Below are 16432 nucleotides of genomic sequence, written 5' to 3' on the forward strand. Positions count from 1 at the left end.
CACAAGTTCAGTTTTAATCAAATGATTCTGAACATATCTTTTATTTCTTTACTACCTTGAGTAAATTTTCTTAGTAAATGATGTTAATAGAAAATAGAGGAATGCCCAGCTTTTCTGTGCCACACATGGTGCTGCCTGTAAATCCTTTACTATTGGGGGTACTCTGGTCTGTTGTGCTTTATATAACTTATTAAAGAACAACCTTATGTTTCCAGGATCTGTTTCTGAGAATAGGTAAGGGGAAAAGCTTAGTGATCTGATTCCTGAAATCAATGTAGGTGAGCTTTTGATACCTGGGAGGAATTTTCTGACCTGGTCAGATGCTCCCGTTGATGATTGGGGGCTTTTTAAAATCACATTTGTTTTAATCAAGTAAATATTTGAATGAAGAAAAAAATAGGAAATAACATCTATGAGAGCCTGAAATAGCATTTAAAGATTACCTGAGAGCTGGGGATGTGGCTCAAGCGGTAGCGCGCTCGCCTGGCATGCATGCGGCCCGGGTTCGATCCTCAGCACCACATACCAACAAAGATGTTGTGTCCGCCGAGAACTAAAAAATAAATATTAAAAATTCTCTCTCTCTCTCTCTCTCTCTCTCTCTCTCTCTCTCTCTCTCTCTCTCTCCTCTCTCTCTCTTTAAAAAAAAATAAATAAAATAAAGATTGCCTGAAATACTGTTAGCAAACAAATTTAAGAAATTTCATTTCTCTTTACTGCATACAGGGAAATAGATGAAAGTTTGAATGTTGCCTGTTTGTCCATTGGTAGTGTATTTTCAAACCCCCCTCGCCCCTGAACTGTCCATCATAAATGTTTTTACTTATTTTTATTTTTGTGTAGTTTCTTGGTTGTTGGTTGGTTGGTTGGGTTTTCATTTGTTGGTTTTTATTTGATTTTTTCATATTTTTATTCATGTATTACTATTACAATATTGTGATTTTTTTTTACATATTCATACATGCACATGATATATAACAATATAATTTGGTAGTTATCATTCCCCAGGATTTCTTTTTTTTTTTAATGCCTTTATTTATTTTTATGTGGTGCTGAGGATCGAACCCAGGGCCCCGCATGTGCTAGGCGAGCGCTCTACTACTGAGCCACAACCCCAGCCCTCTCCAAGTTTTCTTCCTCCTTCCCTTTCCTTTACTCCACTGGTTTCTCTTTGCTTTCCTTGAGATTCTCCACGCCTTTTTTTTCCTTCCTTTCTAGCTTCATATAAAACAAAACATACAGCCCTTGATTTTCTGAATGTGGCTTATTTTGCTTAATATAAGATTCTTGAGTTCCACCCATTTTCCTATAGATGGCATAATTTCATTCTTTATGGCTGAATGAAACTTCATGGTGTATATGTACCACATTTTCTTTATCCATTCATCCATTGATGGACAAGTAGGCAGGTTTCATAATTTGGCTATTATGAATTATACTGTAAACATGGGTATACATGTATCTATAGTAAGATGACTTTAATTCTTTAAATACCAAGGAGTGTTTTAGCTAGGTCATCTGGTGGTTTCATTTCTAGTCTTTTGAGGAGCCTCCATACTGACTTCCATAGTAGTTGTACTAATTTACAACCCTACCAACAGTACAAAAGTGTTCCTTCTACCCCCACATCATCTTCAGCATTTATTATTATTTGTATTTTTGATGGCTGCCATTCTGACTGGAATGAGATGAAATTTCAACGTAGTTTTGATTTACATTCCCCTCATTGCTAAAGATGTAGAACATTTTTTCATATATTTGTTGGTCATTTGTTTCTTTTGAGAAGTGTATATATTTGCCCATTTTTTATAGGGTTATTTGATTGGGGTGGTGTTTTGAGATTTTTATATATTCTGGATATTAATCTTCTGCAGAAAAATAGCTAGCAAAGGTTTTTTGCTATTTTGTAGGATCTCTCTTTACATTCTTGATTACTTCCTTTGCTCTGTAGAGCTTTTTAATTTGATGTCATCCCATTTATTTATTCTTGGTATTACTTCCTGAGCTTTAGGGGTCCTATTGAGGGAAATTGTTGCCTGCACCTGTATGTTGGAATGTTGGCCATACTTTTTTTCCTAGAAGTTACTAGGAACAGTTCTATTCTAATTCCTAAGTCTTTGATTCATTTTGAGCTGACTTTTGTGCAGGATGAGAGATTAAGATCTAGTCTCATTCTTCTACATATGGATAACCTGTCTTCCAGCACCATTTGTTTAAATGCCTATCTTCTAGTCAGCATACTTTTGGTACCTTTGTCCTGGATCAGATTACTGTATCTCTGTGAGCTTATTTTTGTGTCTTCTGTTCCATTGGTTGATGTCTGTTTTTATGCCAGTACTATGCAGTTTTTGTTACTATCATTCTGTGGTATAATTTGAAAGCAAGGATTGTGATGCCTCCAGAAATGCTTTCCCTTTTTTTTTTTTTTTTTTTTGGCTTAGAATTGCTTTTGGGTCTTTGATTCTTCTAAATGAATTTTAAGACTATTTTTTCTAGTTCAGTGAAGAATGTCATCTGTTTGGTTTTGATTGTTTTGTTATGTTTTGTTTTTGTGGTTTTGGGGGGTGGGTACTGGGGATTGAACCCAGGGACTCTTAATCCCTGAGCCACATCCCAGCCATTATTATTATTATTATTTTGAGACAAGATCTTGCTAAGTTGCTTAGGGCCTTGCTAAATTGTTGAGGTTAGCTTTGGCTTTGAACTGGTGATCCTCCTGCCTCAGCCTCCAAAGTTACTGGGATTATAGGCTTGTGCCACTATGCCCAGGCATGTCGTTGGTATTTTAATAGTGATTATATTGAATCTGCATATTACTTTGGGTAATATGATCATTTTACAATATTTATTCTATGTAGCCACAAACATGAGAAATCTTTCCATCTTCTAGTATCTTCTTCAGTTTCTTCCTTTAGTGTCCTGTAGTTTTCATTAACAAGGTCTTTCACCTTCTTGGTTAGATTTATTCCTTTTTGTTGTCGTTTGTTTTTTAGTTAGTTTTTGTTTTTGTTTCAGGCTCTTGTGAATGGGAATCTTAGTAGATTCATTATTACTATATAGGAAAGGTATTGATTTTGTATGTTAATTTTATATCCTACTACTTTGCTGAATTTGTTATTAACTAGCAATCTTCTGATGGAGTTCTTTGGCTCTTCTAACTATAAGATCATATCATCTGCAAATGGTGATAATTTGACTTTTTCTTTTCCTATTTCTATTCCTTTTATTTCCTTCTCTTGCCTGGCTGCTCTGGCTAGACCTTCTAGTGCTATATTAACAGGAGTGGTGAGACTGGACATCCTTGCTTGTTCCAGAATTTTTCCCTATTTACCATGATGTGGGCTTTGGGTTTGTTGTATATAGCTCATATGATATTGGGTTAAGTTCCTTCTGTCCCTTATTTCTTTGAGGTTTTTATCATGAATGGATGCTGAATTTTGTTAAAGGCTTTTTTCTGCATCTATTAAGGTGACTCATTTTTGTCCTTAATTCTGCCTGTATGGTGAATTACATTTATTGATGGGTATATGTTAAAATGTTTTTGTATAGTTTTTATTAGGGTATAACAAAAGAAAATGAGGGCAAAAAGTACCACAAGCCTTTACTTGGCCTGTTTGTCTTGAGGTTTCTCACAACCAGTATTTCAGGTGCTTGCTGCTTTTGACAGAGGTCTGCAGGTTCTGTAAAATACTATTCATTTTCATCTGTTTTGTTTTGCAGTGCTAAGAATCAAACCCAGGGCCTGGCACGTAATATACATGCACTCTTAATACTGAGCTAAACCCCCAGCTCACCTGGCTTAATTGGTTTCTAACCAAGTTTTTGCATATTGCAAATAAAGTGTTTCTGTCATTAATGTGTATTGTGTATTCTCCAAATAGGATCCAGTTGGGAGTGTATTTGCTCTCATTTGATTATGAAACTCTTAACTTTATATTCATTTTCCTCTGGGGGGAAAATGCAGTGTTGAAAGTTTGACTCTTAAATCTTTGTTCCTTAATTTTTACCACTTGTCATCTTTGTTGTGACCTTTTTCTGTATCTCCTTTCCAAGTCCCCAAATTACATTTTTATTGCCTCACATAGTATCTAGTTGATGAGCCAGGCATGGTGGCACACACCTGTTATCCCAGAAATTCTGTAGGCTGAGGCAGGTGGGTTGAAAATTCAGAGCCAAGCTCAGCAACTTTGCAAGGCCCTAAAAAACTTAGAGAGACCCTGTCTCAAAATAAAAAAGGCTGGGAATGTGGCACAGTGGTTAAGCACCCTGGATTCAACCCCCCATACCTAAACAAATAAATAAATAAATACCTAGTGATGAAAGTGCAATCTTAAGTTTTAATTCCAGTAGTTGTCATTTCTTTTGATAAATCTAACATATTTGGATATATGTAACCCAGAGCTGCTAATCTTTATATACCTAGCTATTCTTCTCCTTCCCATCTTCCCTCTATCATTTTCTCTCTTCTCCTGCCCTCAATTTATTAAACTTTAAGAAAGAGTAAAGAACCAAGTAACATTTTGACCAGTAAACCTGCTGGTGAAAGTTGAAAATAATAAGGTTAAGTGTGCTTAAATTGAAGCACAGTATTATTTACTTGAACATAAGTCTTTGCAACTCCAAATTTCTAATCTTTAAAATAAATGAATTGAAAGTACAGAAAGGCTAGAAATTATTTTTCACCAGAACACTTGAAAGTAACTTTCTTTCCCAAATTTATTTCTAAATAGTAAAAAGGTATGAGTTTTCTCATCATATTTTGATAAGTAGATTCAGTATTAAGAGAAACACTTGTTTTGTTTATCATCTAATTCTCCCAACTTGACCAACCCTAGCAGATTTTTTGCTGTTTCATCTCTGCTTGGATTTTCTCAACCCGGCCTGATCTTTCCTCCTTCCCTTTCTCTTTGCCTCTTACCACAGTCTTACTCCCACCTTCCCTCAGAAATTTCAGCTTACCAATTTTACATTCTTTAAATAAATTACCTGTTACAAGGAACAGGAAAAATACTGCTCTTAAGTTTATTTTAGATGTACTGGTCAAAATCATTTTGCCCTTATAAAAAATTAGACTGACATAAAGATATTGAAATAGGATATAAAACACTTATTCCTAATAATTGCCTCTGTGCTGTATTCACCTTATCCTTGATGTTTCTTACGGTTGTTCTGATAAACTGCTTTCTGGTGATCTGACCACCAGATCTAGTTAATAGATCTCTGAGAGGTCAAATGGAAAAATATACTGGGCCAAACCAAAACCTTATCTATATAAGAACTTGGGGTAAAATATTGCTAAGTGTGAAGTGAAAGAGGCCAGTGCAGGCATTTTGTAAGAAAACTAAGTATTCCTAATATGTGGCTGTTTTTAAATTTCTGGTTTCACGTATGAACAATGGGGTGTGGTTGTTTATTTTTAATCACTATTAGACCTTCTGTGTTTGGCTTTTATTTTCATCTCTTTCTATTGATAAAAACACAACGAGTCTCTTTTTATGCCCTGCTGGTAGTAGGGTTGGGGGGCTGAGGGTGACATCATTAACATCTTGGTGGAGCAACTCTTTTTTTATTTTTCTTTTTTAAGAAGTTACCATAGGGGCTGGGGATGTGGCTCAAGCGGTAGCGCGCTCGCCTGGGATGCGTGCGGCCCGGGTTCGATCCTCAGCACCACATACCAACAAAGATGTTGTGTTCCCCGAGAACTAAAAAATAAATATTAAAAAAAAAAAAAGAAGTTACCATAGAATGACCTGTTGGTTCTTCCCTATTTCTGTATCTGACTTTTTCTAACAGGAAGTTAAAATAATTCTAAATTTATACTCATTTGTAATGCATAGTAAATCTTACCTTCTACCAGTTGCTGGTTTAGTAGGTAAAATACTAGTGAGATCAGATTCTTTCAGCCCTCAACCAGACTAAACATCTCTCTTTACAAAATATATAGTTATAGTTTTGCTGATTATTGTAACAGAAAATGCATGTCTCCTGTGTTTGTAACTCATCCTTAGAATCAACATATCTACCACTCAGTTATTTCTGGTTTTTTTTGTTTCATTTTTTTTTTTAATTGCCTAGGCTCTCCATCGTATTCCCCTTATCCTTAATCTTTCTTATTGTTGTCCTGTTAAACTGATTACTAGTGATCTGATCACCAGATCTAGTTCATAGATCTCAGAGAGATCAAATAGAAAACTATGCTGGGCCAAAAAAATAACACAAAAAGAATAACAGGTGGAGGAGGTGGTCCAAATTGGGAGAACAATAAAAGGGATCAATTAGAGAAAGACAGACTTGTTAATAAAGACTCCTCATTAGAGTAGGGGTTATGGCCTGGATTATAGCCATCTTGCTATCTGTTCTTAGTATCATGTAGCAGGCACTCAGAAAATATTGTTAAACAATTAAGAGAGGAAGATGAAAATGATAAGGTAAACAAGGCAGAGGTTTTCAGGAAAGGACTTATTCTTTGAACACCTTTGTAAATAAACAAACCTGTGATTTAGGAAGATTTTCTGTTCCTGAGTTCTTTAGCTTATAGTATCGCTGAGGTCAAGTCCTTTACAGTAGCATAAAGATATGATCTTACCCATAAGATTAGAAGGGTCTGAAACAACAAGCATTTCTACCATGGAATATTGCATCAGTACCTATCTGGGAAGTAACGGTGAACATTTGAGATCCCTCATTATTTGAAAGATTTAAATAAAAAGCCAGGGTCTTCCCTTTATTTGATAAAGAATTGTGAATGAAAGAATTTATTTGAAATCATATTATATACATGTGACCTTCTTTTGTTTGTCTTTTTAGGTGGCATCCTTAGCTGGGCCTGGAGGACAAGTAGAAATAGAACAGAACTTTCTTAATAATAAACTAAAGACAATCACTGCTTATTTTGGTGACTTAATCCGAAGACCAGAGTCTAAAACCTAAACTGTGAAGCAGGACAAGGATAAAGATCATGTAATAATAAGAACATTTTTCATATGAAACACACAAAATGTCTTTTCCTGTATTCACTGATATTTTATACCCACAGTCTTAAATCACCATGTGATATGGAAACTTTCTGAGTTTAACAAATATTAATGAAGTTTTGAGACATTTGGATGATATTAACTATGTACTGTCTATTGTACAGAAAGTTAGTAACTATCTGATATGAAAAGAGTATAGGCTTGCCTCTGTGCTGAATTTCATTGTGTGTCTGTGTAAATATGTTTTTTTTAATATATTGGTTTAATATCTTTGTGTGTGTGTATGTATGTATATACATGTGTATAAAAAATAATTGCTGTATTTTTTTAACAGAAATGCAAAGAAAACAATGAACAAGTTATATTCTATATCCTGTTTAGCTGCTACTGAAATAATGTTATACATTTAAAGTCTCCCACCCCCTTCTCGGTCCTTTATTATCTCTCTAAAGATAATCACAGCAAACAGTGTATATAGTTTCTTTGGGAGAACAGAAAGGAATTAGAGTGTACCTTAATGTGCTCTTGTCTCCATTGATACACTGTTCAGTAACCTTCCTTGTTTTTACTTGATGTACCTTTTTTAAAAAAGCAGAAACCTTATCAGTTTATCTTGAAGACCTTTCCTTGTCAGTACATACAGATAGATCTACCTTATTCTTTTTAATGGCTGTTTTGTATTCCATCTTATGAATATGCCATAATTAATTAAACCAGTTCCCTATTGATGGACACTTGGACTCTTCAGGTTTTTGCACCTACCAACTGTTTTGCACTGTCCTTAGGTAAATTGGTTAACTTCTAGAAGTTAGATATCCAGGGGTTTGTGCATTTTAATTTTGATAGATACAAATTGTCTTGATAAAGTTGAACCAACTTTCAGACTTTAGACTTTCTTCTAGAATTTTTTTCTTTTCTTCATCTTGAATTGATTTTTTAACATCATTTTAGCTTATAAAGTTAGTATTTTTAAGATTTCCATTGCAAAATCAATGTGAAATATATTTTGTAATACAGAAATATATGTTCTTTTTCTATTAAAATGGCAGTGAAAGGAGAAGGAATGTGTTGCTTAATTATTCATTTAGCAGGGTGTTCAGTCATTTTTATAAGTAGGTAAGAAGTGATGTACAGCTTCTAACCATTGAGGGTTAGAGCTGGGATAATGTCAGCATGTGAAGCATCAAGCAAAACATGATTTTGAATAAGATAGGGTTAGAGAAAATGAAATAACATGGAGGAATTTTCAATAAGCACTGAAAAACTAGACAAAAAAACTTGCTGAGGGTATAGCTTAGTGCCACAGTCTTGGCTGGGCACAGAATCACGAGCCACCACACAGCTTTGTAGATTCAAACAGCAATTCTTTATTCCCGAACTCACACCGGACTCCACACACGCTCTGGGGCAATCCCAGTTCTGCTGCCGCCCAATTCACCTACTCCACGAGGCTTTTTTCCAATCTCCTTTGAATCTCACGAGAACTCAACGGGAACAAGCAGCAGGAACACCCTAATCCCGGCAGCAATAATCTTCAACCTCCAACTTCCCTAAAACCCTTATTTTCTAAAACCGGGAACGCCCTAAACCCAAGGACCGGGATACTTCCTCAAACCTGATCAGCTCTAAACCCGGATCCGCCTTGGTCCTTGAGCAAGGTCACCTTACATGCAATGTCAACAGCAAAATCTATCTAACATGGGATACGCTGGCAAGGAAATTTTGATGCGTCATTCCTACTTGGCAATGGCCCTCAGCATCTCCCCCCTTCTGATTAATTAAACAACAAGCAATGTGGCTTAAGGACCATGCCTGGTAGGTTGTCCAATTCAACATATGGTTCTTACCCGTCATGGGAGAACTGACCTCTAGGCGTCAGCCTCCTGTCTTAGGTTGATACCACTGCAATCAGATCAACCCGTCACTGACTACCGGTCCAGCATTCAGCCATGCTTGTGGATAGGCCTATGCACCAGTGGGGGGGTGAGGTTCTTGCCTCACCTCTGTTGGCCCCCAAATTTAGCCTTGGTGCCAGTGGGGGGGTGAGGTTCTTTGCCTCACCTCTGTTGGCCCCCAAATTTTAGACCATCACTAGTAGAAGGGAGGAGGATACAGAAATGCCACGACACCAAGCCAGTTGACGGCTCCTTTGGAAAAATTGCGTCACCGGTGACACCATCAGCAAAGATATGCCAGCACTACCACAATTAACATGGGGTGCGCTGGCAAGGAAATTGCATCACTGGTGACACCATCAGCAAAGATATGCCAGCAGTACCACAATTCGCTGCACCAGACGATATTTCACAATGCATGCAACTAATATATAGTCCAGGCAAGTTCTGCAGGCAGTTCAGATCGGAGGAGTCTATCAATATGTCCATTTCCTCCCAAAGTAAATCAAGTCCTTGATTGAGCATAACTTGTTGAGCTATATTCATTGATGCATCAGTTTATACAGTTTACTGTGGTAGCTATCATGGAAGCTGTAGTTTGGTTCTATCTTTGTCTTCACCGGCACTGGGATGGAGATGGGAATTCTGGCAATGACGCTAAAGAGACATTATCCTGAACAGAATTATTAAATATAATGAAAAGGAAAGGTGAAAGTAAACAAACAGATCTGTTAACCTCCTTTAAAAACAATCCTTAACAGCTGTTTACCTAATTTAAATTAGTAAACAAACAGATCTGTTAACCACCTTTAAAAACAATCCTTAACAGCTGTTTACCTAATTAAAATTAAACCATTTAAATCACGTGAATAAAAAAAAATTTGGATCCATTTTTTATGAGCACTCCTCATATATGAAATATGGACATACACACATACAGACATACAACACAAAACAGTGCACACATAACATACAACACATAAGACAATAAAGGCCTTGTAGCTTTACCTAGGTGAAATCTCCATTGCAATGTTTAAAACTCCACAGTCAAAAAATAAAACAGTCAAAAAATAAAACTGATCAGAAAAACATTAACCTAGGTTTGTATGAGCTCAAAAATAAAATAGAACTTTATGATGTGGGAAAAATGCAATAATAAAATAGATATTGAAAAAAACACCTTGGTTAATCACTGTCACAGATGTAAGAATAGCCAAGCTGGAGCTCTGGATATCAGCTGTTATGGATTTGAGTCAAATCATCTTCTTTTTCTGTAGAAATTGCTTTAGTTAATCTCTCTGGAATCCAAATCAGCTGCTGTTCTCCCTGTGGAAAAACACAGACAGAGCCCTGACTCCAGACAATAACGGGATCAGGACCTTTCCATTGTCCTGTTAGAATATCTTTCCTTAGGCTTATGTACATTTTTCGGATACATATGTCTTTCCACAGCACTAAGTCCTGATGAATCCAAATTTAGAAAGTTTAGAGTAAAAAGGGTTATTTTAAGTTTATCTTTGGGGGATATATACCCCTTACCAATTCCCTCTTTTTGCTTTAATAGGTATGTTTTAATAGTTTGATGAGCTCTTTCAACTATGCCTTGTCCCTGTGGATTGTATGGGATTCCTGTTATATGAGTAATACCAAATGATGAGCAAAATTGTTTAAAAGAGGCAGAAGTATAACCAGGACCGTTATCAGTTTTTAACTGTTTAGGAACACCCACAGTGGCAAAATTTTGTAAGCAATGAGCTATAACATCTTTAGTTTTTTTCTCCGGCATGAAGGGAGCCCATCTAAAATCCAGAAGAAGTATCAACTGTAACATGTAAATATTTTAATTTTCCAAATTCTGGCAAGTGTGTGACGTCCATCTGCCAAATATGGTTAGGTATCAGTCCTCTAGGATTGACTCCAAGATTAACTTGTGGTAAAAAGGTCACACAATTTTGACATTGTTTTATTATTTGTCTAGCTTGTTCCTTAGTTATTTTAAAACGCTTTTGTAAAGTATTAGCATTAACATGAAACCTTTTATGAAAATTTGTAGCTTCTAATGTAGAGAAAATATGTACGTCATGTGTAGTTTTATCTGCTAAATCATTGCCCAAACTAAGGGCTCCAGGCAATCCTGTATGTGCCCTAATATGTCCTATAAAGAATGGATCTTTTCTGTCCCAGAATAGACTTTGTATAGTGGAAAACAAAGAGAAAACAGTAGAGGAAGGGGAAATCCTACCAGCATCTTCAAGGGATATAATAGCATTAACTATATATTGACTATCAGAAAACAGCATTAAGCTCTACCTTTTGAGCTGATTGTTTGGGTACTAAAAATATAAAAGTTTGATCAGGTGTAACTATTGCTGCTGTACCATTATTAGACCCATCAGTGAATATATTTGGAGCATTCGTGATAGGTGTTTTCCTTGTCATTTTAGGAAAAACTACAGGATGCTTAGACCAAAAAGACAACAAAGGATTTGATGGTAAATGATTATCAAATGAAACATTAGATTTACACATGATTATTGCCCAAGTATTTAACTCATTAGCTAACTCATCAATTTGATCCATAGTATATGGAGTAATAATTTTATTGGGAGAAATTCCAAACACTCCCTTTGCTGCTCTTATTCCTTTGAGTATTAATTGTCCTACAGCCTCAGGATACCTAGTAAGAATAGTGTTAGGAGAATAAGATAAATGTATCCACAATAATGGACCTTCTTGCCAAAATACTCCTGTAGGAATATTTTTTGTTGGTAGTACAATAAATAATAAAGGCAAACTTATATCAATTCTATCTAGATGCATATTTTCCATATATGTTTCAATAATTTTTAATGCCTTTCTAGCTTTAGGAGTTAACATTTGGGGTGAATTTGGATCTGATGGACCTTTTAGAATATCAAATAAAGGTCCCAACTCTCCTGTTGGTATGCCTAGATAAGGCCTTATCCAATTTATGTCTCCCAATAACTTTTGAAAATCGTTGAGTGATTTGAGTTGATCTACTCGTATTTGAATTTTCGGTGGACGGACCATGGTTGAGGATAATAGAACTCCTAAATAATTAATTGGAAAATTTAATTGTACTTTATCTATTCCTATCTCTAGATTATAATTTTTTAATAAGTTCGTAAGTGTGGCATAACATTCCAGCAATATGTTTTTATCTTTATGTGCTAATAATACATCATCCATATAGTGAAATATTTTTAGTTCAGGATTTTGATTTCTAAGTGGCTGGATTGCTTTATTAATATAGATTTGACACATAGTTGGACTGTTAGCCATTCCTTGAGGGAGTACTTTCCACTCATATCTCTCATCAGGACCTTCATGATTTAATGCAGGGATAGTAAATGCAAAACGTGGACTATCCTCGGGATGAATTGGAATCGAAAAAAAACAATCTTTAATATCTATAGCTAAAACATGCCACGTTTTTGGTAAAGCAGACAATTGAGGAATCCCTGATTGAGCAGTTCCCATAATAACCATCTCATTATTAATGACTCTTAAATCTTGCAATAATCTCCATTTACCCGATTTCTTTTTGATGACAAAAATGGGAGTATTATGGGGAGACACGGAAGGTTGTAAATGTCCTTCCGCTAATTGTTGTTTGACCAGATCATGGGCTACTTGTATCTTTTCTTTAGCCAAGGGCCACTGAGGAACCCACACTGGTCTTTCTGATTTCTAAGTAATTTTGATTGTCTCAGTGGCCCTTTCTGAAAATCCAACCCATGTCTGTCTGTTCCTTGTTCTATTTGTATTGGTGCTGCTATACCTTGTTCTTGTTCTCCTAATCTTTTTCCTTTCCTAAAACCTTGTCTAGCCCTAGTAGTGGGCACATTAGGATTGATGTTATTTGTTAACATCAAACCTAGTTGATCCAGGACATCTCGTCCCCATAAATTAATAGGAAGGTGATCCAAAACATATGGCTGTATAGTTCCTTCACATCCTTCAGGATCCTTCCAATCTAATACCATAGCACTTCTATGGGGATTAGTCGCCACTCCTAGGCCTCGAAGCGTTTGAGTGGCTTGTTGTAATGGCCAATGTTTTGGCCATTCTTGACAAGATATGATGCTAAGGTCAGCACCTGTGTCCAGTAGCCCATTAAACTCGTGACCTTGAATATTTAGTTTTAGCATTGGGCGAGAATCTAAATTTAAAGACAACATAGCCCAATCTACACCTGTGGAGCCTAATCCCTTAGAACCTCTTTCTACATTACGACTAGAGAACTTATTATGTAGGCTGGGTATTATTAACAGGCCCTCTTTGGAATTTTTAATTTTCAGTTTAGGAAAAGTGATAGCTATTAAATTTTTTATTCAAGGACTTGTTTATGGTCTTCTGTTATTCTGATCTTTTATGTATTTCAGTATAGCTAGTCACTCTATTGTATAAATCTTGCATTATTTTTTGCCGCGTTTATTGCTTGATACTTCACATTTTTTTGACCAATTTTGAAAGGGAATTTTGGTGATTTTTACATCTTCTAATAGGTGTGTTGTCTGTGTGCGAATACTTTGGTTTTCTTTGTTTTGGGGGGTGGTTTGGTTTGGTTTGGTTTGGGGTACCAGGGATTGAATCCAAAGGTGCTTAACCTCTGAGCCACATTCCTAGCCTTTGTTTGTTTGCTTGCTTGCTTGCTTATTGTTTGTTTATTTGAGACAGTGTCTCACTAGGTTGCTTACAGCCTTACTAAATTGCTGAGGCTGGCTTAGAACCTGCAATCCTCCTGCCTCAGCCTCCTGAACCATTGAGATTACAGACATGCGTCACCACGCATGGATTATGTAATACTTTTGAATTTTTTGTTATATCTAATCATCTTACTGAACCCTTTTTGATAATTATTCTAAGTTTTTCAGTTGATTCTTTTTTATTTCTAAATATGTAGTAAGTAATCTACATATGAGTTTTTCTCTTAGCCAATATTTATGCCTTTTTATTTTTATTTTTCTACAGCATAGACTGCCTGTAGTGTTGTAAAAATGGCACTTTGTTCTTGTTTTTTATTTTGTGATAGAAGTTAGAAACATTTTTACATAACTTGCATTAAAATTAAGATTAAATTTAAGATTATTATTGGCCAGACTTTTTGGTTCTTATTTAAATGTAAAGCCGGGGCTGGGGATGTGGCTCAAGCGGTAGCGCGCTCACCTGGCATGCGTGCGGCCCAGGTTCGATCCTCAGTACCACATACAAACAAAGATGTTGTGTCCGCCGAGAACTAAAAAATAAATATTAAAAAATTCTCTCTCTCTCTCTCTCTCTCTCTCTCTCTCTCTCTCTCTCTCTCTCTCTCTCACTCTCTCTTTAAAAAAAATAAAATAAATGTAAAGCCTAAATTACTTTAAATTTTTCAAATTATTCTGTCATACCTGCAATTCTTTTCTTTTTTCTCTCTTTTATGAACTGAGCTTTACCACTGAGCTATATCCCCAGCTGTTTTCCAGGCTGATTTCAAATTTGCAATCCTCAGCCTCTGGAGTCACTGACAGGTGTGTACCACCACATCCAGCTCCATACCTGAAATTCTACCATTAAATTCTACTATATCATAATGTATTCTTTTAGTTCACTACTGGATTTCATTTGTTAAGTCTACTCTATTTGGTTTGTTTGTGTTTGTTTTTTGTACACCTTGCCTGGTTTGGATATCAGAATTATACTACTCTGGCAGAATGCTTTAGAAAAATCTTTCACTTTTTTTCTGTGTACTAAGTAACATTGGCAGTATCTGTTTACTGGAGCCTTGTTGGTACAACCCCAAGAAAATGGTCTGGTATGTTTTTGAGTGAGATGCTTTGATTTTTTTATGATATTTTCATTTAAATTTTTTAATGCCTTCGTAAGTTTTTTTAATAATTTATAGTTCTGGGAAGTATACATTCGATATTATTTGGGCTTATTAATATAAAATTAGCAGATTACCTCATGGTATTTGCTTTCTTTTTTTCATTTTGAAATAATTTATGACAAAAAAAATGGAAAAAATACCACAAGAATATTTGTATGCATTTAATTCATGTTTTCAAATGATAATATTTATCTCAAAACTATTCAGAAATAGACCCATAGTTATCTGCTATCACCTTAATGTTGCTATATTTATGATAGTACTTACTGCTATTTAATTTGGGGTGTGAGGGTACTAGGTATTGAATCTAGGGCCTTGTGCAAGCCAAGTACATGCTCTACCACAGAGCTACATCCCCAACCCCTTAATTTTTTTTTAACTCAGCTAAATATTTTTTAAATTAAAATTGATTTGTAAAGGAATTTCAAATATTACCATAAAAATTATGCCTTTAATATTTTATACTAAAAGAAAAGTGTATTGGTCTGGGGCTGTAGCTCAGTGAAAGAGCACTTGCCTAGCATGTGTAAGGCCCTGGGTTCAATTCTCAGCACCACATATAATAAATAAAATAAATAAGGGTCCATTGACAACTAAAAAATATTTTTTTAAAAAAAGTGTACACTCATTACCTAAAAGAATGCTACATTCTACACTTTAGGAAATGAGTGGGTGGGAGCTAGGAAATATAACATGGTAAGCTGTGTACCCTTGACCAGTATAAGTTATCACAGGAGAAGACACAAGTGGAGGAGGAATTTCCCAAAACAGATTGGGATAAGAGTTTCCAAGAAAGGAAAGAGCATTTAATAAGACACAATGGCAAAAGAAACCCAAGGATATTTAGGTATCAATTAATGTCGAATTCACCAGAAACTGCTAACATTGCAGCTAAAGAGGAAGCACAGGCTCCTATTCCAAACTGAGGAATACTGGCTATAGCCTGATCATAGTAAGAGTTTTTCAGGCTTTGATACTTGGGGAAACCCAAGGGCTGTGTGTGTGTCTCTCTCTCTCTCTCTCTCTCTCTCTCTCTCTCTCTCTCTCACACACACACACACACACACACACACACACCAAAAAAAAAAAAAAACTTAAATCAATAGAGTAAAAACCTAGGATATTGAGTTTTTTTAACAGACTTTGGCAGAACCCATAGTAGTTCACTTCTGAGATTAGGATATAAAAAACCCATAGCTCTCTGTTGAGAGCCACAGCCGAAGGGGCTCCAGCAAACTTCCAGCTGCCAGCAAACTTCCAGCTGCCAGCAAACTTCCAGCTGCCAGTTGATGATTGGCTCACAGCGGCCCCAGCAACATCTAGCTGATTGGCTCCTCTGTGGTGATGCTCATTGGAGATGCTCATTGAGCTGTTTCCTTGCCCTTTCAGACTGCCAGCTGATGATTGGCTCACAGCGGCCCCAGCAACATCTAGCTGATTGGCTCCTCTGCGGTGATGCTCATTGGGCTGTTTCCCTGCCCTTTCAGACCACGGAGCTGCTCATTGGGGGACTTTTTGGCTCCACCCACGCGACCCAGCCAATCAGCCTCAAGAACAGGAGGATTGTGGGAGGTGGTGAGGCTGGTGGTTGAGGGAGAGGCTTGTGGGAAGCGGGTGGTGGCAGTTGGGCTCTGAGGGTTTTTCCTGAGGAGCTGTTTTGTTTGGCCTGTGTG

General features: G+C 36.3%; 1 protein-coding gene across 1 annotated transcript in view; it reads left to right on the forward strand.

Annotated features, from left to right (window-relative positions):
- The window catches only part of TGS1 (trimethylguanosine synthase 1), a 41620-nt gene extending 33354 nt beyond the window's left edge, over positions 1 to 8266 (forward strand). Inside the window, exon 13 of the mRNA XM_081266826.1 lies at positions 6808 to 8266. Within this exon, the coding sequence (XP_081122952.1) occupies positions 6808 to 6930 (123 nt within the window). The 3' untranslated portion in view covers positions 6931 to 8266. The remainder of the gene's footprint in view (positions 1 to 6807) is intronic.
- Positions 8267 to 16432: the final 8166 nt, after the last annotated feature.

Source organism: Spermophilus citellus, assembly GCF_964194105.1.
Source record: "Spermophilus citellus genome assembly, chromosome: 14".
Taxonomy (NCBI): Eukaryota; Metazoa; Chordata; class Mammalia; order Rodentia; family Sciuridae; genus Spermophilus; species Spermophilus citellus.